Source organism: Carcharhinus amblyrhynchos, chromosome 5 (assembly GCF_965287045.1).
Source record: "Carcharhinus amblyrhynchos chromosome 5, sCarAmb.v2.hapA, whole genome shotgun sequence".
NCBI lineage: Eukaryota > Metazoa > Chordata > Chondrichthyes > Carcharhiniformes > Carcharhinidae > Carcharhinus > Carcharhinus amblyrhynchos.
In genome coordinates, this window is record NC_137328.1 from 74,025,118 (window position 1) to 74,051,815 (window position 26,698).

A 26,698-nucleotide genomic window follows, 5' to 3' on the forward strand; every position below is an offset into this window, starting at 1 on the left:
CTCTATCACAGAAAGCTGTAGGGGTCAGTTCATTAGACATGTTCAAGAGGGAGCTGCAAGTGGCTCTTGTGGCTAAAGAGATCAAGGGGTATGGAGAGAAAGCAGGAATAGAAGACTGAAAGAGCATGATCATACTGAATGGTGGTGCAGGCTCAAAAGGGCCAAATGGCCTATTTTCTATGTTTCAGTGCAAAAAACAATGAAGTTATGCTAAATCTTTGTAAGTATTGTGGGCCACAGCTACAGTATTGTGGCAAATTTTGGGAACCACAATTTTAGGAAGTTAGTCAAGTTCTTAGAGAGGGTACAAAGAAATTTACTATAATGGTGTCAGGGATGGAAGTTTATGTAGACACTGGAGGAACCAAGTATTTTTCTGTCTAGAGCATAGACGATTAAAGGCAAATTTGGTAGAGGTAGTCAAAAATCTTGAAGAGTTTTCATGGAGAAAGTTAAAAGAAACTATTTCCAGCAACAGAGTTATTAGTAATCGGGGGAAACTGATTTAAGGTAATTAAGCAGAAGAACGAAGTTGATGTGAGAACATTTACTTTTACGTAGCAAGTTATGACCTGAATTCAATAATAATCTTTTATCCTATTTGCTTTTGAAAAGAAAGAAAAAAAAAGTTTCACGGCTGTTGAAAAAGATCAGGGGAATTGGAGTAATTAGACAACTCAACTTGGAGGCAAGAACAGATCCAGAGCAAATAAATTGGAATCAAAGGCTGGTAGGAGAAATGGTAGCTGAACAATGCACTTTTAAAAAAATTTGTTCATGGGATATGTGCATGCTGGCTAGGACAGCTGCCCATCCCTAATTGCCCCTGAGAAATTGGTGGTGATCTGGCTTCTTGAACTGTGGCAGTCCATATTGTACAGGTACACCCATGGTGTTCTAAGGGAGTTGGAAGATTTTGACGTAGCAACAGGGAAGGAACAGTGATATAGTAGCAAGTCAGGATGGTGTGTGGCTTGGAGAGGAACTTGCAGGCAGTAGGGTTCACATACATCTGCTGTTCTTGAATTTCTAGATAGTACAGGCTGTAAGTTTGGAAGGTGAGTTGCTGCAGCACACCTTGTAGATTCTACACAGTAAATGTTTGAGGTGGCAATCAAGCGGGCTGCTTTGATGTGGACAGTGAAACTGTACCCGTCCAAAGGATTCCATCACATGCCTGACATGCCTTGTAGATCAACAAACTTTAGAGTATCAGGAAGAGAGTTACAGTAGAATTCAGAGCCTCTGACTTGCTTTTGCTGCTTTACATGGTTGGAATAATTCAATTTCTGGACAATAGTAACTCTTTAACAAGATGTTGATAGTGGGTGATTCAGCAGTTGGAATGCCGTTGATTGTCAAAGGAGATGTCAATGCCATTGATTGTCAAAGTTTAGATTCTCTCTCTTGGAGATGATCATTGCCTGGCACTTGTGTGGCACAAATGTTACTCACCACTTATTAGCTTGAGCCACAATGTGATTAGGTCTTGCTACATATGAACACTGACTTCAGTATCTGAGTCGCTGCAATGGTGCTAATCATTGTGCAATCATCAGTGATCATCCCCACTGCTGACCCTATCATAGGGAAAGGGTTACTGATGAAGCAGCTGAACATGATTGGGCTTAAAATACTACCCTGAGGAACTCATGCAATGATGTCCTAGGATTGAGATGATTGACCTCCAACAAGCACAACTATCTCCCTTTGTCCTAGATATGACTCAAACTGTCAAATCTCTACAGTGCCAAAGGAGGCTATATAATCCATCGAGTCTGTAACAAAATGCTGAAAGACCTTTATCCCTATAACCCGTGCATTTACCATGGCTAATCCACCTAACCTACACATCTTTGGACACTAAGGCATAGCCAGCCAACCTAATTCACCTCACCTGCACATCTTTAGACTGTGGGAAGAAATGGGAGCACCTGGGGCAAACCCAAAGAGACATAGGGAAAACATGCAAACTCCACACAAACAGTCACCCAAGACCTTCTTCACAAGGAACTTCTTCACTCAAAGGGTGGTGAATCTCTGGAATTCTCTGCCCGTTGAAGTGGTGGAGGCTGCCTCGCTAAATATTTTTAAGAAGCGGGTTGATGGGTTCTTGATAAGAGAGGGGATTAAGGGTTATGGGGAGAGGGCGGGAAAGTGGAACTGAGCCACAACAGATCAGCCATGATCTTATTGAATGGCGGGGCAGGCTCGAAGGGCTAGATGGCCTACTCCTGCTCCTATTTCTTATGTTCTTATGTAGACCAGAATCAAACCCAGGTCCTTGGCACTGAGAGGCAGCAGTGCTAACCAACATGCCCAGTGGAATTTTCCCCTTGATTCTCATTGATTTCAGTTTTGCTAGGCCTCTGTTGTGCCACACTTGGTCAAACGCTACCCTGACGTCAAGGGCAGTTACTCCCACCTCACCTCTGGAGTTCAGCTCGTACATAAGATATAGGAGCAGGAGTAGGCCATCTAGCACTTCGAGCCTGCCCCGCCATTCAATAAGATCATGGCTGATCTGAAGTGGATCAGTTCCACTTTCCCGCTCTCTCCCCACCTTTTCTTGAGGCTGTGCCCTCCAGTTCTGCTATCCTTTCTAAGCAGGAAGGATCTCTCTACCTCTACCCTACCCTCATTATCTTATACATCTCTATAAGATCCCCCCTCATCCTTCTAAACTCCAACGAGTACAGACCCAGTCTATTTAGTCTCTCTTCATAGTCCAACCCCCTCATCTCCAGTATCAGCCTAGTGAACCTCCTCTGCACTCCCTCCAAGGCCAATATATCCTTGTGCAAGTGCGGCGACCAAAATTGCACACAGTACTCCAGCTGCAGCCTCACCAGTACCTGTACAGTTGCAGCAAGACTTCTCTACTTTTATATCCTAACCCCCTTGCTATAAAGGCCAACATTCCATTCGCCTTCTTGATCACCTGCTACACCTGCAGACTGGGTTTCTGCGACTCATGCACAAGGACCCCCAGGTCCTTCTGCACCATAGCATGCTGCAGCTTTTCGTCTCCATGTTTGGACCCAAGCTGTCTTAAGATAAGGTGCTGAATGGCCCTGATGGAACAAAAACTCAGCATCAGGATTTTGCTGAACAAGTACAGCTTGATACTGCTGTTGATGATCCCTTCCATCACCTTGCTAATGTTGGGCAGTAATTGCCCCAGTTGGTTTTGGCCTGCTATTTATGGAGAGGACATACCTATGCAATTTTTCACATAGTTGCAGAGATATCTATGTTGCATCAATACTTTTTAAAAATTTGTTTATGGGACATGGGAGTTGCTGACTGGGCCAGCATTTTATTGCCGATGGGGGGGGGGTACTTAAGAGTCAACCACATTGCTGTGGATCTGGAGTCACATGTAGGCAGACCATGTCAGGATTGCAGATTTTCTTCTCTAAAGAACATTAGTGAATCAGCTGGATTTTACGACAGTCGGCAATCATTTAATGGTCAGACTTTTAATTTCATATTTTTATTGAATTTAAATTTCACCATCTGCAGTGAAGTGTTTCAAACAAGGGCCCCCAGAAAATTGCTCAGGATGTGTGGATTATTCGTCAAATGACGATACTGTGGCACCACCTCCCAACAACTGGAGCAACTTAGCCAAAAATCTCAAACAGATTAGTTTAGACATGATATCCACTTAAATCCATGCTGACTTTCCTCAATTAACCTGCATTTGCCCAAGTGACTAATAATTTTGTTCTGAATTATAGTTTCAAGAAGGATCCCCAGCACTGAAGTTAATCTGACTAGCCTGTACTTGCTGAGTTTATCTTTGCACCCTCTTTCAAACAAGGATATCACCCCAGTCCAAGGAAGACTGCAAAATTATAGTCAATGCCTCTGCAAATTTCCAAACTCACTTCCCTCGATATCCTTGGATACATCACACCTGTTCCTCACGTTTATCATCTTTTGAGTACAGACATCTCTAATATGTCCTCCCTTTGCAATTTTAAGACCTTTACGTGTCTTAACAATCTCATCTTTCCATGGCCTGCACAGAATCTTCTTCCTCAAAAAATATTATAAGAAATAAGAACAGAGTAGGTCATTTGGCCCCTTGAGCCTGCTCCACCATTCAACAGAATCATGGCTGATCCGACATTCCTCATGTCCACATTCCTGCCCTTTCCCCGTAAACAAGATTCCCTTACTGATCGAACATCTATTTCAAACTTCAATATACACAAGGACTCTGCCCTGCAGCTTTCTGTGCTAAGGTATTCCAAAAACTCTCAACCCTCAGAAGAAATTCCTCCTTATCTCAGTCTTAAGTTGGCACCCTTATTCTGAGGCAATGTTCTCTGGTCATAGACTCTTCCAATAGGGAAAACAGAATCTAGACAAATGCAAAGTATTCATTTAATACCTGGCCATGTGTAAATCCTCTTGTTGGTCCCTAATAGCCCTATTCCTTCCTTTATTACCCTATAACTATTTATATGCCAATGGAAGATTTTTGGATCATGATAGTTAACAGTCACTTTTCTCTCTTGGCTTTTCTTGCATGATTTTTCAATTCCCCTCTAAACTATCTATATTCAGCCTGGTTCTCAGTTTTATTAAATCCACCTGACATTGTCATAAGCATACTTGTCATGCCTTTGTCACTCACTCCAGATTCAAACATTTAAATGCTCTTGATTGGTTTTTCATTTATCATCAACTTACGCTCCTCTAAAGTCATGCTGTATGAATTGCATCCCACTGTGAATCCTGTTGGTCCCTGACCCTTCCCATCAGACTTGCATTGGCTCTCTGTGCTCCAACATCTCAAATTTGAAATTCTCATTTATTTATTTTTATTTGATTTCAATCCTCTCACTATATCAGTAATCTCCTCCAGCCATATAACCATCCTGTTTCTGTGCTCCTGTGCATTCCGTTTACTTATGCTCATGCCTTCAGTTGTCTAGGCCCCAAACTCTAGACTTTCTTTAACTATTTTACTTCTTCACTACCTTTCTCTTTTGAAGTTTAAAGTGGGTTTTAAAGTTAAAGTTTATTTATTAGTGTCCCAAGTAGGCTTACATTAACACTGCAATGAAGTTAATGAAAATCCCCTAGTCACCACACTCTGGCGCCTGTTCAGGTATACTGAGGGAGAATTTAGCATGGCCAATGCACCTAACCTTTCGGACTGTGGGAGGAAACCAGTGCACAGGGTGGAAACCCACACAGACACAGGGAAAATATGCAAATCCTGCACAGTCACCCAAGGCTAGAATTGAACTCAGGTCCCTTGCACTGAGGCACGAGTGCTATCCACTATACCGCCTTCACCTCTGACCAAGCTTCTGATTTTCCCTCCAAATACCTCACTTATTTGGCTTGCATTCCTTTTTGATTATATCTCTAAGCAGCATCGTGGAATATTTTTTGATATTTAAGGTGTGAAGTACAAGTTGATCTTTTCCATGTATTGTTCATCTTTCCACAGTATACTACCTGAACTTTCCACAAAATTTAATCTGCCCTCTGTCTGTTCTTCCATATGCCTGCATTGTCCTGCCAAGATCTTTAACAGGCCTCCTTATTGTTTGCCCAAGCTTCTATTATTGTGATGTCATCAATCTTTGATATTGTACACATTCACGCAAGTTCAAATCAACTAAAGATAACAAAGGCTGTCTCAGCACTGTCCCTCCTGCTCAAGGGTACATCATTTCAACTCTTCTTAAATACGAGCAACACCCATTAAGTCAAAATCATTGTTTCCCTTTCACCAAACAGCCCCGGAACAATTAATACATTTAAAGAGGACTGAAAGATTGTGACCAGAGCCTGGTTATTTATCCACTTTCATTTCTTCTAGTACTTTCCAGAATCAAACTCCTTTCTATAACGATCACCAACAATAACTTCAAACATACCCATATAATCTTTTCTTCCCCTTGCACTAGCATTGGTAGGGAATGATTGTTTAAACAAAGCATTTTCTCAGGTCAGAAGCAAGTCAGTTTCTATGATGAGGTCTGATGTAGCTTAACCAAATCTAGCTCATGCACATTTGCTGAATTCAATTTCTTCAGCATTCCAGTCAATCATGCAAATAAATCAAATTTGCATTTAGAATAATAAGCCATATGGAGTGTGAACATACAAACAATTAGCAGGATTGGCATGATACTGCTAATTTACTAACATATGTTTTCCAAAACAATATCTGAAAACTGACCCATAAAAAATTAACATAAATTAAAAAATTGTGCACTGTCTGATTAGCTAAAGAACAGTTCAATATTTGTCAGTTCTACATTTAGATCTTGAAAAATGACACAAGCATTACTGCAGTCTGGCATTACTGATATCTGATTGACATCAGACTACTTTAGATTAGTTAAAAATGGCTTTAAGAATTTGAAACTAGTTATCAACAGTTATCACTTTTTTTTCAGGAAGATAGCAATGTGTGGAGACTGAAACCATAATCAAGTATCTGCAGAATCCAAGTATTGCATATGCAACCAAACACAAACATTTGTTAGCTTTGTGGAATTTAGTTTTAAATATCCATTTTTAGTGCTTTATTATATTGAACATTTTCTCTATCCACCACTTCAAATAACATGGATTCAGGGCTCATGGAGTATAACTAGACCAAGCTTTAAAATTTGCTTGAACTGTTATATTATTGTTCTGTTAAGAAAATTAATAACGTATTATTGTACCATTAAGTCAAATTCAAATCCATATGTTTAATACTGACCATTTTCTGCCAGTATTCTCTGAGCAATTAAGTTACTACGCAAGTCTTTCTAATAAACATAATTTGCATATGTGATTATGGAATAACATGCAGAATAAATTATATTATTAGGCTTAAGAAATAAACTTTTCACTGCATGAGGTAAAAGCATACATTTTATTGCCCAAACTTTAGAAAAATATCAATGTTTACCCTAAAACATAACTAACATACAAAAAAATCCAAATGCACTGCATCTGAATTCAACTAATTAAGGGCACACAGGTTTGTACACCTATACACTGTGCTTGTTTGGCTGCACAACTTGATGCTTTCCTTTTTTGTCAAATCAAACAAGTTGATATAAATGGAGCTCTAATGCATTCCAAGCAAGTGGAATAAATTCCAGAAGAATTTTGTTGGAGAAAATTAGCTCACATGAAGGAGCAAAAATGTTGCAGTGACTTCTTCTCTGTGAAAAAAAAAGTTGATGGAAACAATAAAATTTAAAATATTGTTTCTAGTCAGTGTTTTGTTTTGATTTATTTCTAATAATTCAACCTTGATAAAATGCATTTTTAACAATTAAATGCTACCAATTTTCTAGTATATTGTGTAAAAATGCTTGTGTGCACACATGATATTCTTTTTTGAGAATAATGGTGACAAATTCATTCTACATTGATAGAATTAACTTATGACAAGGGGAAAAAAAAACTAAATTGTAATATAGTTCCCTGCTGTTAACAGTATACATGATTCAATTTTTCTGAAATCATGGATTCATCACATGAAAACTCCACTCACCGCCTCAATGCATTGGTTAGCTCAGCTGCAATTTCACTATCATTGTATGTTCTGAGTTCAGTTAGTGCTGCAGGATGTGTTACTCCATCACCGCATTCCTGATGGAAAAGCAAACAAGGACAATCACAAATCCACCCTTTGGAGCGAAATTGTTACATCAATTGCACCATGTTCAATTAAGGTTGTTTTGAATGAATCAATAAGATTTACAACTCTTTTATTTTAGATTTTATTTCTGATTTTCAGCATCTGCAATATTTTGCTTTTATTTTGAGGTTCACAACCATTCTACATGAAATTTCATAAAGCAACAAAGAGTTGCTGTTCTGCATACTGCGTCACCAGCTGCTTAAAAAATTTAAATGTTTTACTTGCTATCAAATAAGTTTTGCTGCACCATGTTCATTGCAATTTTGAGACATTTCTTCTTTATTCAGTCATGTGATGTGTGCTGCCGCTGGCTAGGCCAGCATTTATTGTCCATCTCTAATTGCTCTTAAACAGGTGAGTATGAGCTGCCTTCGTGGACCACTACAGTCCATGCGATAAAGGAATACCCACAGTGTCATTAGGGAGTTTGTTCCAGGATTCTGACCCAGAAATAATAAAGGAACAGCAATACAGTCCCACATCACGGTAGTGTTTGATTGTGAGCATAACTTGCAGATAGTGGTGTTCCCATACATCAGTTACCCTTTTCCTTCTGGGTGGTAGAGATTACAGATTTGGAAGGTGCTGTCAAAGGACCTTGGGAGTTGTTGGCATAATGACAAGATACTTTAAATTCTTTAGACAATGCACCATTTTTAATAAGCTAGTACCTGCAAAAATTACATCTTCACTTTAACTTAACTATATATGAAATAGTTCAAATGAAATGCTCAGTTTTAAACCTGATTTGATGCTGATAGTGGCTCCATAAAATGGAAGAGTTTAGTTTCACAGGATTAATATCCATGACCTTGATGTGCATAGAAATACATATATTAATAAGCTACCATGCTATACGTTTATTAAACCACAGATCACGTTAAGTCTTCCCTTTGGGAGCAAGGAACATTTTTACCTTACACACAAGTGTATATGGTATTCCTCTTCAGAGGTATTTTGCAATCTAATTTGCCACTGCTTGACCTTTGTGCTCCTCTTCTAAATTATCAATTACTTTCATTCATATTCTGCCATTAATGCAAAAAAAACCCTGGGATACTTCACACTGACATAATCAGGCATAATTAAATGATGAGCCAAAGGAGATGTTAAGAAGGATGAACGAAAGGTTGATTATTGTGGATTTTAAGGAAGTAGCTAGTCAGGAAGCAAGATGGAGAAAGGGAGCCAGCATAAAAATATGAAAACATTTTGTTCCTATTTGTGGCATTTTAATGATCCATTATCTGGACCTATAAGCTTTTTCAGACTTCTACTGTTCCTAGCGTTTGACAATATACAAAATACTCCGTTCTATCCTCATTAGGTCCAAAGTGGTTGACCAAATCCATGGCCCACAGTTTTATTTACTCAAGTAATTTCTCCATGTAATGGTATGCTTTCATCTATACTGCTTACAATGCCACTTATCTTTGTGTCATTGGCAAATTTAGGTATGTAACATTCAATCCCATCATATGGTGAATGGTTGAGGCTCCAACACATAACCTATGGATCAGCACCAGCCATGTTGGGTGAATGGGCCAGGAACTGGCAAATGGAATTTAATGTTGGCAAGTGCGAGGTGGTCCACTTTGGTAGGAATAATGGTAGGAAGGATTATTACTTACGGGGCGAAAAACTGCAGCAGGCGACGGTGCAGAGGGACCTCGGGGTCCTTGTGCATGAGTCGCAAAAACCCAGCCTGCAGGTGCAGCAGGTGGTCAGGAAGGCAAATGGGATGCTGGCCTTCATACTGAGGGGGATTGAATATAAAAGTAGGGAGGTCTTGCTGCGGCTGTATAGGGCATTAGTGAGGTCGCAGCTGGAGTACTGTGTGCAGTTTTGGGCGCCGTACTTACGCAAGGATATTTTGGCCTTGGAGGGAGTGCAGAGGAGGTTTACTAGGCTGATGCCAGAGTTGAGGGGGTTGAGCTATGAGGAGAAGCTGAATAAACTAGGCTTGTACTCGTTAGAGTTTAGAAGAATGAGGGGAGATCTCATTGAGACGTATAAGATGATGAATGGGATGGATAGGATAGAGGTGGAGAGGCTCTTCCCATTCAGAAAGGACAGTAGGACTAGGGGGCACAGCCTCAAGATAAAGGGGGGAGCGGTTTAGAACGGAGTTGAGGAAGAACTTCTTCACTCAAAGGGTGGTGAATCTCTGGAATTCTCTGCCCGTTGAAGTGGTGGAGGCTACCTCGCTAAATATTTTTAAGACGCGGGTTGATGGGTTTTTGATAAGAGAGGGGATTAAAGGTTATGGGGAGAGGGCAGGAATGTGGAACTGAGCCACGACAGATCAGCCATGATCTTACTGAATGGCAGGACAGGCTCGAAGGGCTAGATGGCCTACTCCTGCTCCTATTTCTTATGTTCTTATGTTCTAACAACAAATGAAGAGGGCACTCTGAATGCATAACTCAAACAAATTATGCTGTTTTAACTCAACATTATTACAATTACATATCTCTTACTTTCAGGTTTTCTAGCCTGGTTGATGTTCTGTAGCTACAAAGCTAAACATAGAAATCATTTAAGAGCTTCCACCTCATGGATGGGGGCTCAGGCTAATCTATATCTGCTCTGAAAAAGCTTCTCACATTTTAACAGCTGTGATACAACTGCACCACAGCACTGAAACAATCGGCAATATTTTAAAACACAAACAAACTTCTAAATGAAACAACATTCTTAAAAAGTCAAGCTGTCTATCTCCCGACGTTAATGGGTCCTGTAAAAAAAAATTCCGGGCTTGGCTTTCACCAAAATCAAATCAGTCCTTCCTTAGGTCACACTCGATCGATATACCATGTTTCGTTGAAAATTGCCCAGTTAGCCTGAGATCAGTATTGGGGAAGATACTACAGTCCATCATAAAAGACATAACAACAGAACATTTGGAAAAAAATTAAGATTGGGCCAAGCCAGGTTTATGAAAGGCAAATCATGCTGAACAAGTCTACTAGCATTTTTTGGTGGTTGTAACTAGTAGAATTAATACGGGAAAACCATGGGTGTAGTGTATTTGTATTTTCAGAAGGCTTTTGATGGAGTCCCATTAGAGGTTAAGTGAGCAAAAATAAAGCAAATGGGATAGGGATAACACATTGGCATACTGAGAGAGGAAAGAGAGTGGGAATAAATTGGTCTTTTTTTCCAAGCACCCGCCAGAGGGAGGGCACATGGCTGGGCACGCACCAGAGGGTAGGGCACACGGCTGAGCATGCACCAGAGGGGAGCGCATGTGGCTGGGTGCACACCAGAGGGAGATGCAGGGGGAGCATAAATCCAGTCCAATGACTTCCACGTGGTTTAAAGCTGAAATTGAGTTGATAAATGAAAGGAATTGGAGAGATTTATGGGAAAGAATTTGTGATAAATTGAGAATCATTTTCAAAAGCACACAAAGGAAAAAGATCCTGACAATGTAGAGAGCATCGGGATGCAAAACAAGTCGTTGATCTTGAAGGAATAATCTTGGTTCGAGGAGTACATATAACTGCTAAGACCTTGTAGTAAAATATAGTAGGAATATATTACCATAACAATTGTTTGTAATCTTGATGTTTCTCTTGATGTTTTCTTCTGTAGTTTATGCAAGTGAGATAGATTGAAAATAGAGTCAGAAAAAGACAAAAAGTGCCAGTAGAAAACAGAATGAATGATTCAGAGATGAGGAGAGGCAAATTAGAGGAAAATATTGTAGCTGATATCAGTAGTTTGAAATTCAGCAGCTCCTTCCCAGCTATATATAGCAGAAAAAATAATTTCTAAACTGCAATGTTACATTATCAGGATTCTTATAAAGTACTTATCAACTAGACTAATCGTGATATTTACTTTAACTGGCTTATCCTTTCCTCCGCTGCTGGTTGAACTGAGAGATTGCATGCGTTGCTCCTTTTGTTCTTCTACTTCTGATTTCAGGTGTTCAATATGTACTAAGTAAGCCTGTTCCTGGGCTTCTCGAGTACTCAGCTTCAATTCAAGTGCTTTCTTCTCCTTTTCCATTAAATAAAGCTGAGCTTTGAGTTCTGCCATTTCCTCCTTCAAACAGAAATATGTTTCCAATCATAAAAAGATGTAATGGCTTGTGTCAAATATATGTCAAAAATATTCAAGTTTTGGGTACACATAAATATATCAGGTTTGTCTAGTGTATATTACAGCCACTAGTAAATGAGCCTTTGAGCTCTTTAATACCTTGGCTCCACATGCAGAAGAATGGCAATTTAAGCAACTGATCCACAGAATGGCATTTAATGGCATTTCACATGGGATCAAGCCTCAACCACAGCATTGTGGTAAATATTTCTGAAGAAAAATCATACTGGACCCGAAACATTAACTATCTCTTTTCACAGATGCTGTCAAACCATTTCCAGCACTTACTGCTTTTATTCAAACAGACCAGTGACTTTCACATGGCTTTGCTCAAAAGTAACATGGGAAGGGGATCGAAAAAGTTTGCTAACAAATACAGTATGGGGCGAGGGAGCTTGAGTGGGGGAGCAAAGCACTACTTTAGTTGAAGCAGAGGTGATAAAAGATTGGTTTCATTTTACTCGGTGTCTAAATGCAGCAAAATTCAAAACCTGTGCAAATGGAGATTTTCTTCCAAGCATACTATATCCCAGTTTGAATTGGTCAAATTCAGATTGGTTGACAACATTGCCTGTATCTCTAGTCTGTACAAAAGCATGTTCCTAGGCTCTCTTTGGCTTATCATTTGCCATTTAATTGCCTTCCATTAAACCATTACTACATGAACGACTGAAGTACTTAAATCAGCAGAAATTCTCCAGTTCAACATTCTTATCTCACTCACTTCAATTTTAACCAAAAAACTGATCATTGTTGTTCTTAGATCTTGCTGTTTACAGAATGGATATCAAGGTTTGCATATGTATGTCACTGCATTTCAAAATAATGATTGCATTGGAAACACTGAATGATTTATGACAAATGCAATTTATATCTTATAGCTGTTTTAATCCTTTTTGTATTACTGGCACTTTTTCAGCCTCTAAATTAGATAATATTTCACGTACTCCTTTTAAATGAACTATTCACTGGCTATTAAAGCTGTGTAGATTTGTTTCTTTGTGATAGCAGTCAGCATTCCAGATTGATATTTACTTGTTCGCCCTTCTTCATTTTATTAGGTCCTATAAATCGTCTAGTTTCCAGTTATGACAAACCAGCTACACCCAAAACATTAATCTATCGTTTTTCTTTGAAGATTCTGCAGAACTTTATGAACGCTGGGCATTTTCAGTTTTTCTTTATATCCCTATTTAATCAAAGTATCCATTGTTTATTGGTGTCATACAACAACTATGAACCCCACCATTTCATTGAAATCAAATGTTTTCCCTTGTTCCAAAACTAATTTTGCTCTAAGGTATTAAGAAAACAAATATGGATTGTAATATTTAAGATAAAGCCATAAAATATTATCAAGTTTCAAACATGATTCTAACTCAAACCATTACAACACAGTTCTAATAAATGCTGTCTGATCTGCTAAGTACTTAACACCTATTTTTGTTTCATATTAGCTAACTGAATTACCTTTGGACAATACCTTTTAAATGCAGCTACCTTTTTCAGTAGATTTTATAAAATAATTTGTTACAATGCTAAAAGTCAGTAATTCGTCACTCACCTTCATAGCCATGAGTTCCTGCATTAGAACTGCATTCTCCAAATCAAGTCGTTGACTATCTCCCCGAGGTTTAACATCATAACTAAGTGGGTCAATATGAATACTTTCCAGCTCTAACATAGTTAGCTTGACTGCTGCTCTGTCATTCTTAAGCTGCTGAACATAATCCTTTAATCTCTGCTCATCTTCTTTTGTAAACTCTGTGTCACAGCTGCTAGCAGTTGAGCTTGTAGTACTGAAGGGATAATTATAATGTGCATTAAGGAGACATTTTAAATGTAACATTTAACAAAATACTGGTTAAAAACTTACTCCAGACTACTATCAAATATGTCAATGTAACTGACAAAAACAAGAGACACGCTTTTGAAGCTTAATGTCTTATATTCATTAAGGCAGGCACAAAAACACCTAATTTCAAAGGGAACAACTTTTTATGCTGCATGAAAAAAGGGGTGCTGATTGGTTCACAACTTGACTGATTGGTCTGAGATGTTGCCATGATGAATGCACCAGTTCCCCATGTTTTTGTTTATTCAGAAAAGAGACAATGACTGAACATATTCCTATGGCCTGTAGAGGAAAGGTCCCTGCATGTGAATATATGTAGCTTCTAGCAGGCGTCACAGAGTTATATTGTGACCCCAAATGATAACATTAAATTAGCTGTTAATGTAATTATTAGCACATTTGTGATTGTTCAGCAAGTGCCACCAAATCATGGAATTACATTTAATGCTAGATATTACGTTCTGAGTTTTGCAAGCATAGGTTGGCTGACTATGGGCAATACTCTGCCTATTATGAACAGCCAAAGGGGCATGCTATTTCACATGATCCACCATCAATCATTGGAACATAAGACTTGCATACCTGGCATCACCCCAGCATTGAATTTCATTTAGCACATGTGTGGTAGACAGAAGTATTTTTCATTTTATGGCAGCATCCAAATCATTCAGGTCCAAAAGTGATGACCTTCAATCCATTCATGTATATATGCATGATACACAGCGAGCAATGTTTTGATTGGGATCTGAAAAGTACTCAGTCTATCTCAACTTAGCTGCGAGGTCATAATATCTTAAAAATTTGAGCAACAGGTAAAGCAGCAGTTTCATGCTGTAATCATGCAGTGAGAACACAAGTCATGGTTTCCGCAGCTTCTTCCCTGCTGCTATCAGACTTTTGAATGGGCCTACCATATACTAAGCTGTTCTTTCTCTGCACCCCAGCTATGACTGTAACACTGTATTCTGCACCCAATCCTTTTCTTCTCCCCTATATACTCGGTGAACGCCACGTTTTGTCAGTAAGGCAGACAAGAAACAATATTTTTCACTGTATCCCAATACATGTGACAATAATAAATCAAAAATATGCCTCTCACTTAAAAGTGTTGGCTTGTTTTAAGTAGAAGAGACTAGTTTGAACTCCTACTCGTCTCAGAATATTGCATCCTCAAGCAGCAGATCAGAGACATGCTTAGTATCAACTCCATGTGAGCAGGCTATCTATACTCCTACTATGAAAATTACTGTTTCAACCAAGGATGCATCCAAAGGGTCAAAACTCAGACTCCTGAGATTAAAAATAAACACTGGAGCATCAGAATGACAGAGTTACAAACATCTGGAAATGAATTAAGGTTATCTGCATCAGGCCTGCAGGCAGGAACTAAGCCACAGGTGTCAAAGAGAAATAAAGGAAGACAATGTTTTAAAACAAATTAACCTTGCTATAACAAACAATGATATTGTGGAACTCCAAATTTGAGTTTTGGGCCATAAATTACAACTTCAGAATGACAAAAGTATGTGCTTATGATGCAATAATTGAGCAAAGTTTTTGGCAAGAGAAAAGAAGTTAAAATGATTTGTGAACTGGCTAGAAAAGAGTATCAGGACATTTTGACTGATCAACATGACCTTAAGGAATTTTGGTTGTTTTAAAAGTTAAATAGGGGACCTTTTCTGTAATTTAGAGCATAAATTGCCTGTTAAATAGTTGCTTAGACAAGATTGTGTTTAGTTTGTTATAGTAAAAATCTTAAAAACTTGAATTTTTTTCCTTTGATCCTTCCAATCAGTCACCACAAATTCAATTTTTTTTCAATAAAGTTATTGGTCTCTACAGGAATCAAAAAAATGGAGATTGCTATCTGATTTACCCCTAATAAAGGTCACACTGATAGCTTCACCAATATTACTACAGCAATATCTGGGGCATGATCATGGGATGTAGATTGTCACAGTGTACTCCAGCAATTGTGTCCATAGAAAGTGTCTGATAACTAACGCCTTTGGATGTATGTCCTTCCTATGTATGGAATGGGTCAACAGAAGCTTTGAGGAAGTGACAAAAATGTTTGATAGGGAAGACTGTGGATGTTGTCTACATGGACTTTAGTAAGGCATTCAACAAGTTCCTCATGGAAGTCTGGCGCAAAAGATTAAATCTCACAGGGTAGATGGATTCAGAACTGGCTTTGCCATAGAAGATAGAGGGTAGCGGTGGAAGTGTATTTTTCTGAATGGAGGTCTGTAACTAGTGGTGTTCTGCAGGGATCAGTGCTGGGACCTCTGCTATTTGTAACATATATAAATGACTTGGAAGAAAAAGTAGCTGGTCTGATTAGCAAATTTGTGCATGATACGAAGATAGGCGGAGTTATGGATGGTGTTGAAGCTTGTCAGAGAATACAGCAGGATATAGATAGACTGGAAAATTGGGCAGCGATACAGCAGATGGAATTTAATCCAGACAAATGCAAGGTGGTAGAACCAATTCAGGAGGAGGCTATAAAATAAACGGTAGAACAATCAGGAGCATAGACACACTAAGATCCGGGAGTACAGGTCCACAGATCCTTAAAAGTGGCTGCACAGGTGGAAAAGATGATCAAGAAAGTATATGGCATGAGTGCAGAAAAGGTTTACCAGATGTTACCTGGTATGGAGGGTATTAGCTACGAAGAAAATTGAATAAATTGGGATTGTTCTCCCGCGAAAGACAGAGGCTGAGGAGGCGACCTAATAGAAGTTTATAAATTATGAGGGGTATAGACAGGGTGAACAGTTGGAAACGTTTTCCCAGGGCAGAAATGACAATTATAAGGGGGCACAAGTTCAAGACAAGGGGGAAAGGTTCAGCAGTGATGTGCAGGGGAAGCTTTTTTTTTTACACAGAGGGTGGTGGGGGCCTGGAATGAACTGCCAAGTGAGGTGATTGAGGCAGATATGTTAATCACATTTAAGACTTATCTTGATAGGCATATGAACAAATGGGGAATAGAGGGATGTAAGTGGTCGGTTAGATAGGTAAACATGATCAATGCAGGCTTGGAGTCCCAAAGGGTCTGTTTCTGTGCTGTACTGTTCTTTATTCAGTTAAGAAGAATTCAAACTACAACCGTGAGAAAGAAGCTGAATTGTGCAAGAAAACACCTTCAACACATTAACTTTTAGTAGCTAACTTAATGGTGAAGCTTTGTTTTCTCCCTCAAGGAATTCTAATAGTTGCAGTATTTATGACAACCAGTTTAACTTTGGGGATAGGAAATGGAATGGAGGGCATCAACAATCAATGAAAAAACTTAAAAGTTTTAATATTTTGATTGGTGGCATTCGTGGTTGCATTCATTGGCTCTATTTTAATACAGGGAGTGAGAATATCTTTATGATTTCATTGGGAGTGACAAATTTGAACAAATAAGAATTCCCCTGCAAAACAATATGGCTGCAGTGTAACAATGAAATTATGGGTGGAATTTTATCAAATCAGGTCTACACTCAGTCAGAAGGCCCAATGGGGGTTAGAAACACATTTGTAATTGAAGCAGGCTTTGCTGTGACCCTTCAGACACTGTATTAGCATCCCTCTTCCAGGCTTCCAATCAGAGGATGGGTGAGATGATGAATTTGTATTGAAAGGAATCCTGAGAGGGCTGAGAATAATTGAACTTTGGCTTCAGTAATAATTGAATGGAAACAGAAGGCTGGGAATGGTGCCCACCCCACCCCAAGCCACCCTGGCCTCAAACTCTTAACTAGGGGCACCAGCTGTGGGATCTGAGGGGTTGAAGTATGATGACGTTTATCACAGATCGGAGGAAGAGGCCAGTCTCTCCAACCAAACAAGTGAGGAAGTGAGTAGCAGGAGTGAAGGCCTTGAGGCAGTATCTCAAGACTTTCAAAGGTCTTAGGAGGGTAGAAAAAAGTAAGTGCCATAATACTTCCAAGTCCCACACATGGATTTTCCCAGCTTTCTTGTGCACAACATTCCTCAGACCAATACGCAGAGCTCTGCCACACATTATCCAGGCAAACAGCCAATATTGACACTCACCCTCATATTTATGGCTTTTCAAACCCATGCCTCAGTCACCCTTCACAAATGTTGCCCTTCCCACACAATCCATTTCTCACACTTACAACTGTTTTCGATTCTTGCTGAAAAGAGCACAAGGCAGAGGCAGACAAACAGGATGGGGAGCTCCAGTGTTAGCCACCGGTAATGAATGCCCATCTGGTCCACTGGGAAGCAGGTTGTATTCCAAGAAGCTACACGTGTCAGCAATGACAAGGCATGAAAGCGTGATCCTCTATAGACACTACATATTGCACATTTTCATGTTGGATCTCCGTGACAATTCCCTCTGACTTGCAATGCAGCACGTGGCTAAGAAAACAGCTGGTACTGCTGCTGATTTTTCTCCTCTTGTTCCTCAGCCAAAGTACAAGATGCTCTTTGTAAGCTGCTCTGAAGCTATAGTGAAGACTGACAGTAAGGAGTGAAATTCAAGAGAGGTGAACTGACTTAAGAAACTGGAAATCAGTAAATTTGTCAAGCAGCAAGAGCAGATTCTCAGAAGGCCTGAGAAGTGCACGCCAGTTTCTTACCTAGGAATGATTATTTAGTTTCATTATTTGAAGGCTTCTCAGCCTGTCAATTTTATTAGAATAAGCAGCCCCCATTATGCTCTTGCTTGGTTGAACCTAGCAAGTTTGACACTATGCACTGGCCATTAGAGCTGGAACATCCTTTTGAATATTTTCACAACTTAATGGACAGGCTCATGGGGATTCCCTACTTGCAACCCACCTAGGTTAACTATGAAGCAAGTGGGATCATACAGCGTTCCTGACCAGAGGTCACTTTTTGGGGATTTAACCCTCACCCACAATCAAATTCTCCTCTCCTCGGCAATTCAACATTTGATCTACATTTCTCACCTGGTGTGGCTGTGAGAAGACAGACTTTCCCATGGCTGTATATTACATCCTGTTACAGTGCAGGCTCCACCACAGCTGCCATCAAGTTTCATTAGTAGTGCTTTTGCAGCATTCTCTGCAGTTTTCCTGCAGTCATGTGCTCTTTTTAACATCATTGTTATGTTTTCCTCGCCATTTTGATCACCTGTTCAGAAGAGATGATTTTTACCTTATTAAAGACAATAAAGACAAAGTAGCAACTGTGTACAGAATCACGGAAACCTCATTTTCTGACTTCAATAATTTAGTAATAAACTGAAAATGATAGTTTTCCCAAATTATAAAATAATTGGATGGTTTAACGATGATACAGAAAGTAAGTTATGAATGCCAAAGTTGAGATTTAAATTGCACATCCACAATCAATGTCATTACTTTTTAATTACTAAGAAAATAATGCCACATTTTAGATCTTCAACATAATGCACTGCTATTTGACAGGTCACACGTTAACAGAAAAGAATTTACAACGTTAAAGCGGGAAGGTGTTTGTAGTGCCAACCCAGACTGTACTCACAGAGTGGTTGGCTTTAAAGTGACAATGGTCAAAGCCCAACAGCAAAATTAACCATTCGATTGCATAAATACAGGTAAAATCCGACACTCCATACCTTAAAGATCAATTTGACTTGATGGAAAGAAAACCAACTGGCAGCATCAAGTCACAATTGTGAAGATGAATGATTTGTAAATATTTTTGGGGAATATTCGGCTATTCTGTAAAAGTGTTTGTTTGTGTGTGTGTAAATGATTTAAATAAACTGGGGAGGTTAATAGAGACAACTTGTCTGGGAGAGTTGAAAGATACAAAGGAAAAAAAGTGCTAAGTGCATACATTTGTAATAAGAGGCCACACTGAAGCAGGCTTATAAGTAAATAGGTTGAGTTTTAAACATTTGTATTTAAAGATAGATAGGGACTTGGCTTTTCAGCTGTACACTTTGGGTGCATGTGATACGCGTATGTGTTAACCACTGAGGTTGCTGCTTCACCACTATTACCACCAGAGATGTAACATCTAAGCAGTGGCCTAGATTGGAGTTCATTCTTGTTGGGTGCAAGCAGGTATTATATGACTGCCCCAAATATCAGGCAAGGGTGTCGAAATTTGCTGATGACACCAAGATTGGGGGAACGGCAAATTGTGCGGAGGGTGTGGAGAGTCTGCAGAAGGATCTAGATAGGCTGGGCAAATGGGCCAGGAAATGGCAAATGGAATTTAATGTTGGCAAGTGTGAGGTGGTCCACTTTGGTAGGAATAATGGTAGGAAGGACTATTACTTACGGGGCGAAAAACTGCAGCAGGCGACGGTGCAGAGGGACCTCGGGGTCCTTGTGCATAAGTCGCAAAAACCCAGCTTGCAGGTGCAGCAGGTGGTCAGGAAGGCGAATGGGATGCTGGGCTTCATAGCGAGGGGGATCGAATATAAAATATAAAAGTAGGGAGGTCTTGCTGCAGCTGTATAGGGCATTGGTGAGGCCGCAGCTGGAGTACTGTGTGCAGTTTTGGGCGCCGCACCTGCGCAAAGATATTTTGGCCTTGGAGGGAGTGCAGAGGAGGTTTACTAGGCTGATACCAGAGTTGAGCTATGAGGAGAGGCTGAATAAACTAGGCTTGTACTCGCTAGAGTTTAGAAGAATGAGGGGAGATCTCATTGAGACGTATAAGATGATGAATGGGATGGATAGGATAGAGGTGGAGAGACTCTTCCCGCTCAAAAAAGACAGGAGGACTAGGGGGCACAGCCTCAAGATAAAGGGGCGGCGGTTTAGAACGGAGTTGAGGAGGAACTTCTTCACTCAAAGGGTGGTGAATCTCTGGAATTCTCTGCCCGTTGAGGTGGTGGAGGCTGCCTCGCTAAATATTTTTAAGACACGGGTTGATGGGTTTTTGATAAGAGAGGGGATTAAGGGTTATGGGGAGAAGGCGGGAAAGTGGAACTGAGCCACGACAGATCAGCCATGATCTTATTGAATGGCGGGGCAGGCTCGAAGGGCTAGATGGCCTACTCCTGCTCCTATTTCTTATGTTCTTATGAATGTGTTGAAAGTCTGTTGGGATACAAGTTAAAAACCATGATAGATAGAACTAGAACCAACTGACACTGTATTGCAGCTTAGTGTTAGGAAGCCTGAAAAATATCTTGAATTATTTGTTTGACATATCGTTTAGAAGATATGGCTGTGACTCTAATATCGCTATATATTTTTGATCTCGAGTACATGATTAAAATTCATGCCAAGGAAAGTTAACATGCCCTGGAAATGCATACAGTACTGCATACATAATTTATTAAATTATATATGATAGGTTGATAGAAACAAATCACATATGAATACTTTGTTACCCACCAACAGATCCAACACCTGCAGCCCTAAATTGGCCCAGAATGAGTCCTTGTTCACTCTCAGCCAAAGCCAGCAGTAACTCATAGGCTTCTATGCATTGTTCACTGGGGATACAAATACTAAGTATAAATGTGAGCAATCATATTTTACAACTAAACATTATAGCATCAAATTATGTAACTAAATTGCAACCTGCAATTCTACCATCACACTAACGAGTGTATTTAATAAGCCACAATCTAGTGGGAAAGACATCACAGAGAAAACCTGCAGGGAAATTGCAAAGAGCTGCAAAAAGTATAGAGCAGTGATAATTAGGAACTTGAGATACAATACAAAGACTGAAATAGTAATAGTGTGAAGGACAGAGAAAAGTTTCTGAAGAATGTTCATGACCAGTGTGCTTATTATGGCCATGAGGAAGGAGACATTGTTGGATCAAGCTCTGGAGAATGAGGTAGGTCGACTGGATGAAGTGTCAATGACCACAGATCATAATGTATAGATTAGCTAGGGAAAAGAACAAGGAGAAATTTAAGAGTAAAAATATTCAATTGGAGGATGACTAATTTCAACGGGACGAGAATGGGTTTGGCAAAATTGGCAGGTAGAAGCAAAATAGAACATTGGACTACTACAAAGAGGAGATTGTTCAGGTACATTTGGGGTATATTCTCACAAGGGGGAAAGATGGGGAAAGCAAAGCCAGAGGGCTATTGATGAGGTGATGATGAGTAAGATGAAGCAGCAGAATGGGGCACGATAAATAAAAACACAAGTGAGAAACAAACTGAATATACAAAGTTCACAAGTTCATGGGGGAAATGCAAAAAGGCCAAGACTGTAAGAGAACTCACTGACAACGAATGTAAAATGGAATGCAAAAGTTCTCTATAAACATTTGAATAGAAATAGGTTAGATGTGGCAAGACAAGATCAGCCATGATCATGTCAAATGGAGGAGTAGGCTCAAAGGTCTGAATTGCTTAGTCCTGCTTCTGGTTATGTCATTTTCATACATTCTTATAGCACTGAAACTGCCTTAACATCAAAAATAATAACTACTGTAACTAACCATGGTGGACTTTCCTGTTAATGATTGGTTGATTGATTATATTAATAAAGATAAACAGTGCCCAATCCCAGTGTAAGGAGTGAGAGCAAACAGTGCGTCACCTTGGACACTGGATGTATAGTTTAGAGGCAGAGACCCATAACGATGTGACTAAACCTACGAACAAGGAAAAGATTGTGTTTTGTTTCACACCTCATCATCCAGCTTGGGTCCATTTAAAATTTCCCTCCTTGTCCTCCTCAACTTTTTTAAGCCTTTAATGGACACAGGAGATTTACCAGGATGCTACCTGTTTTGGAGGGTAGGTCTTATGAGGAAAGGTTAAGGGAGCTGGGGCTTTTCTCTTTGGAGCAGAGGAGGATGAGAGGCAACTTAATTGAGGTTTACAAGATGATGAGAGGGATTGATAGAGTGGACATGCAGAGACTATTTCCTCAGGTGGATGTAGCTATTATTAGGGGGCATGACTATAAGGTTCATGGTGGGAGATATAGGAGGGATGTCCGAGGTAGATTCTTCACTCAGAGTGGTTGGGGTGTGGAATAGACTGCCTGCTGTGATAGTGGAGTCGGACACTTTAGGAATTTCCAAGCGGTTATTGGATAGGCAAATGGAGCACTCCTGAATTATAGGGAGGGGATAGCTTGATCTTGGGATTGGACATAGTTCGGCACAACATTGAGGGCCGAAGAGCCTGTACTGTGCTGTAATGTTCTATGTTCTATCACCTTTCTCCAGTACAACTCCTCCACGTGTCCAACTCACTTGGTTCCACTTTTGTTTATCAAACTGTTGTCAGAACATCCAACAATAGTGTTTCATCCTGCTCCCACACTGTTACCTTTGGAGATGCCGTGGATCATATCCTTAGCCACACCCAGTTCGCAGTGCCCACTGTTAACATCAGCCAAGCACACAGGTAAACTTCCATACATATGCTCACAACATTCACTTCAATCACAGTCCCACTGCACAACCTCTCTCAACTCTTCCAGTTTATGTGACGTCAAACTGCTTATCCAACAACCATGTTTATTAGTTACAATTTCCTCTAGTGAGAGTACTAGGAAGACTGTAGTTATTATTTTTGGTTTCCCCATAAACTGGCCCCTGAGCTGAACCTACAAACCTAAATCCTCCCTAAGACTGTCTACGTTCATTTTTGCAACATCACCTGGTTCAGTCCACTCTGATACATGATTTTGTCACCTCTAGACTTCACTATTCTAAAGCTTTATTGGCCTGTCTTTCATATTTCACCCTCTGAACCTCACCTTGTCCAAAGTAGCTGCTGTAATGGTTTCCCACACTTAGTCCTGTCACCCATTGTTCCTTACCCTCAGGTTTACATTAGTTCCTTAACCTTCAACTTTAAATTCTCATCCTTGTTTTCAAGTACATTCTAGACCTCACTTTTTATAACTTTCTTCCTGTCACTCACTTCCATAACCCCTGCTCCCTGCCCGGAAATCTTTGTTCCTCTGACTAGTGACAAGGGTAGATACATTGGATTGTAAAGAAAGAATTTAAAATCATACAACAATGTCCTCTCCAGCCAATAAATTACACTGTCATTGTTCTTGTCTAAGAAAACAACCAATTTGCATATAGGAAGTCCTATGAACAACAATAAATTAAACAACCAGCTAACTTGTCTTGGTTTTGATTGAGGAACAAATTTACATACTACTCTTCTTCCAATAAGGCCATGTCCATATGAGGGAGAATACTGGGCTTTGCAACATGCCACCTTTGATAATATAGCACTCTCTTAGCACCACACTGAATTTTTAGCCTAGATTATGTATACAAGCAATGCACTGGAATTTAGACCAATAATTTTTTGATTCAGAGCAAGTGTGCCAACACCAAACCCAAGCAGGAGATGTATAATATTAAATATTAAAGATGGCAGATCAAAGAAGAAGCAAGAGAGACAATTTCAGTGGTTAGCTAAATTAAATAAACTACTTGCATAATTTTCTAGCAAATTGCCAAAACTAATCAGCTAATTCACAAGGAAGAAAGGAAAGCATTTAGCAAACATTATGGTTCTAATTATAGTGGATTTCAACTGCTGAATTATTGATTAGTTTGTATAGTGTGGATTGTGAAAAGGATCAGTAATGTCTGGACATAATAGGAATTGTTCAATTAATCAGTTTGCTACAAAGAGAGTTACAATTATCACTACCATTGCAGTTGGGCAGAGAAAATGTTTATATCCCATTAGTCTTTTTGTAAACAATACATTCCTAAAAGGAATTAACGGATTACAAAAAAACTTCAGTATACAAACAGGGTAGGGTATGGTTCAAGGATGAATAGATAAGTTTTTGGCAAAGCATCAACTCCAGATCCTGAAATCTTTTCAAACGTTCATTAATATTGGGAATTAAGGCAAATTGACTTTTTAAAAAAATGTTGTGCATTGTTTATTTAGAGTTTTGTTAATTGTCTGAGCCGCTATAGGGCAAATTGTCACAGCTGTCAAAATGTTTTCAGAGCAGATTGTTCGTTGTAGATTAGTCTAAAATCTCCACAGTGAGCTGGAAGCTCTTAATAAAAACTTTGAGCATTAACTTCGGAGGAAAAGTCTCAAAAGAAGAGCTGCAAAATTGTCTTAACATTGAGTTAACACAGCACGACAGAGCTATGGGTTCTCTTCAATTGTTAAATTTGTGTATTTTTGAATTAAATCAGCATTTCTAGCAAGTGAGTTTGACAACTGAAACTGTCCTTAGGTTTGAGATGAGAATTCACTTTTTCTTAATGCAGATTAATCAAATCAACAATACATAGTTTAAAGATTTGTACAACGTAAAATCTGACATTTCAGATTTGTCACATATTATTCACAAAGTGACAGTGATACTATTAAATGAAGTAGTCTGCATTCCTTCTGATCGTTCATGTTATAGCATAAAAGGAAGCCATTTGGCCCATTGTATCTGTGCTGCCTCTCTGCAGGAGCAACTCATTTCGTCCCACTCCCTAAACCATTTCCCTGTAACCATGAAAATCTTTTCTCTTCAGATAATTATCCAAATTCCCTTTTAAAAGTCACAATTGAACCTGCCGTCACCAATTTCTCAGGCAATTCCTTCCAGATCCTCACCACTTGCGTAACATTTTTCATCATGTCACTTTGGTTCTTTTGCCAATAAGTTAACATCAGTGTTCTCTGTTCTCAAACTCTCCACCAATGGGAAGTTTCCTCTCAATCTACTCTGTCCAGATCTCATATGAACAAGTAAAAATAAACTGAATACATGAATGCGCTAAACACATTAGTAAAGTTGGTTTCAGTATTTGTTGCATTTACCTGTATTGCAGTGCAAGTCTTAATGCTGTGCTATTGGATTCATATTTACCAACCAGCATACTCATTCTTTCAGCATTGCTTTTGCACTCTTCCAGCGTTATAGTTAGAAGGTCATTCTGTGATTTTAGATGTTCAATTCGACTACAGAAGAAAAAGACAAAATAAATGCTGGCCTAGCCAGCAACGCCAACATCCCAAGAATGAATTTTAAAAAATTATAGAACAATTAATGAAACAGAGGTTACGATGCCAAACTGCAGCTTGCATTTTATAAAGTTCCTTTATGTAGTAAAATAACCAAGATGTTTCAGAGAAGCATTAGAATCAGAATCTTGCAACAAAAAACCATTCAGCCCATCACGCCTGTGTCGGCTCTTTAGAATAGCAATTTAACTTAGTCCCAAATAATACGTTTTCCCCCAAACCGTGGAAATTACTTCCTCAAATGCATTTCAAATTGCTTCTCAAAGGTTCCAGCAGAATTTAATTCTGCCACTCTTCCGGTAGTGCATTCCAGATAACTCATGGAAAATATTCTCATGTCCTTTCTAGTTCTTTTATTTTAATCTGTGATCTCTGATTAGTGATCCACTTACTAGAGGGAACAATTTCTTCCAACTTGCTCTATCAAAACCCCTCAATTTTGAACATCTCCATGCCCCTTCTACTTTAATTCAATTTACAATTGGAGCTTCTTTCTTTGGTATATAACTGAATTCCTTCATTCCTGGTAACCTCCACTCTACCCTTGAAGACCTTGATTCGTGGGGCCCAGAATTGTCCATATTTCTCCAGCTGAGGTTTAGTCAGTGATTTGCAAATGTTTAGCATGGCTTGCTTTGTATCCAATACTGTTACTTACAAAGCTAAATATCCCATACACTTTCATAACTGCTTATCAACATACTTTCCCACCTTCTAATATTTGTAACATCCACAGTTCCCTCCATTCTTGTACATAGCTCAAGAAATCACTTAGGTTCCATGGTATCTCCATGTTGTTTTCCCAAAATGCATCACTTCACACTTTGAAGTTCATTAGCCAGGTGTCCGTAAACATAAATATTGTTGGCACTACGCAGGTTACATTGAAACCTCCGGGGCAGACAGCTCATATTTGCCACCTGCACAGCCCAAACAGCTTTTTTTCCAAGGATATCAATCAATAAACCTATGCAGGCCATGCAGGTGGTGACCCACCCTGCTCTCAGACCATGGGAATTGATGTAAATCTGTGCGGTGTTGCTTCAAAGAGCACTGTGCAAATGCAGTATTCCCTCATGGTCTTTGTGCCAAGGAAAGTTTATTATTACAACATCCAGGG

The 26,698-nt window shown here is 39.4% G+C and overlaps 1 protein-coding gene across 6 annotated transcripts in view; it reads right to left on the bottom strand.

Annotated features, from left to right (window-relative positions):
- Window positions 1–26,698, bottom strand: part of mcc (MCC regulator of WNT signaling pathway) — a 192,106-nt gene that overhangs the window by 16,273 nt on the left and 149,135 nt on the right. For all 6 annotated transcript variants that reach the window (XM_080189013.1, XM_080189016.1, XM_080189015.1 and 3 more), the window contains 6 exons: window positions 25,375–25,515; window positions 20,978–21,078; window positions 18,587–18,770; window positions 13,353–13,587; window positions 11,525–11,731; window positions 7,529–7,626 (listed from right to left, as the gene is read on the bottom strand). In XM_080189013.1, coding sequence (XP_080045139.1) covers window positions 7,529–7,626; window positions 11,525–11,731; window positions 13,353–13,587; window positions 18,587–18,770; window positions 20,978–21,078; window positions 25,375–25,515 — 966 coding nt within the window. The remainder of the gene's footprint in view (window positions 1–7,528; window positions 7,627–11,524; window positions 11,732–13,352; window positions 13,588–18,586; window positions 18,771–20,977; window positions 21,079–25,374; window positions 25,516–26,698) is intronic.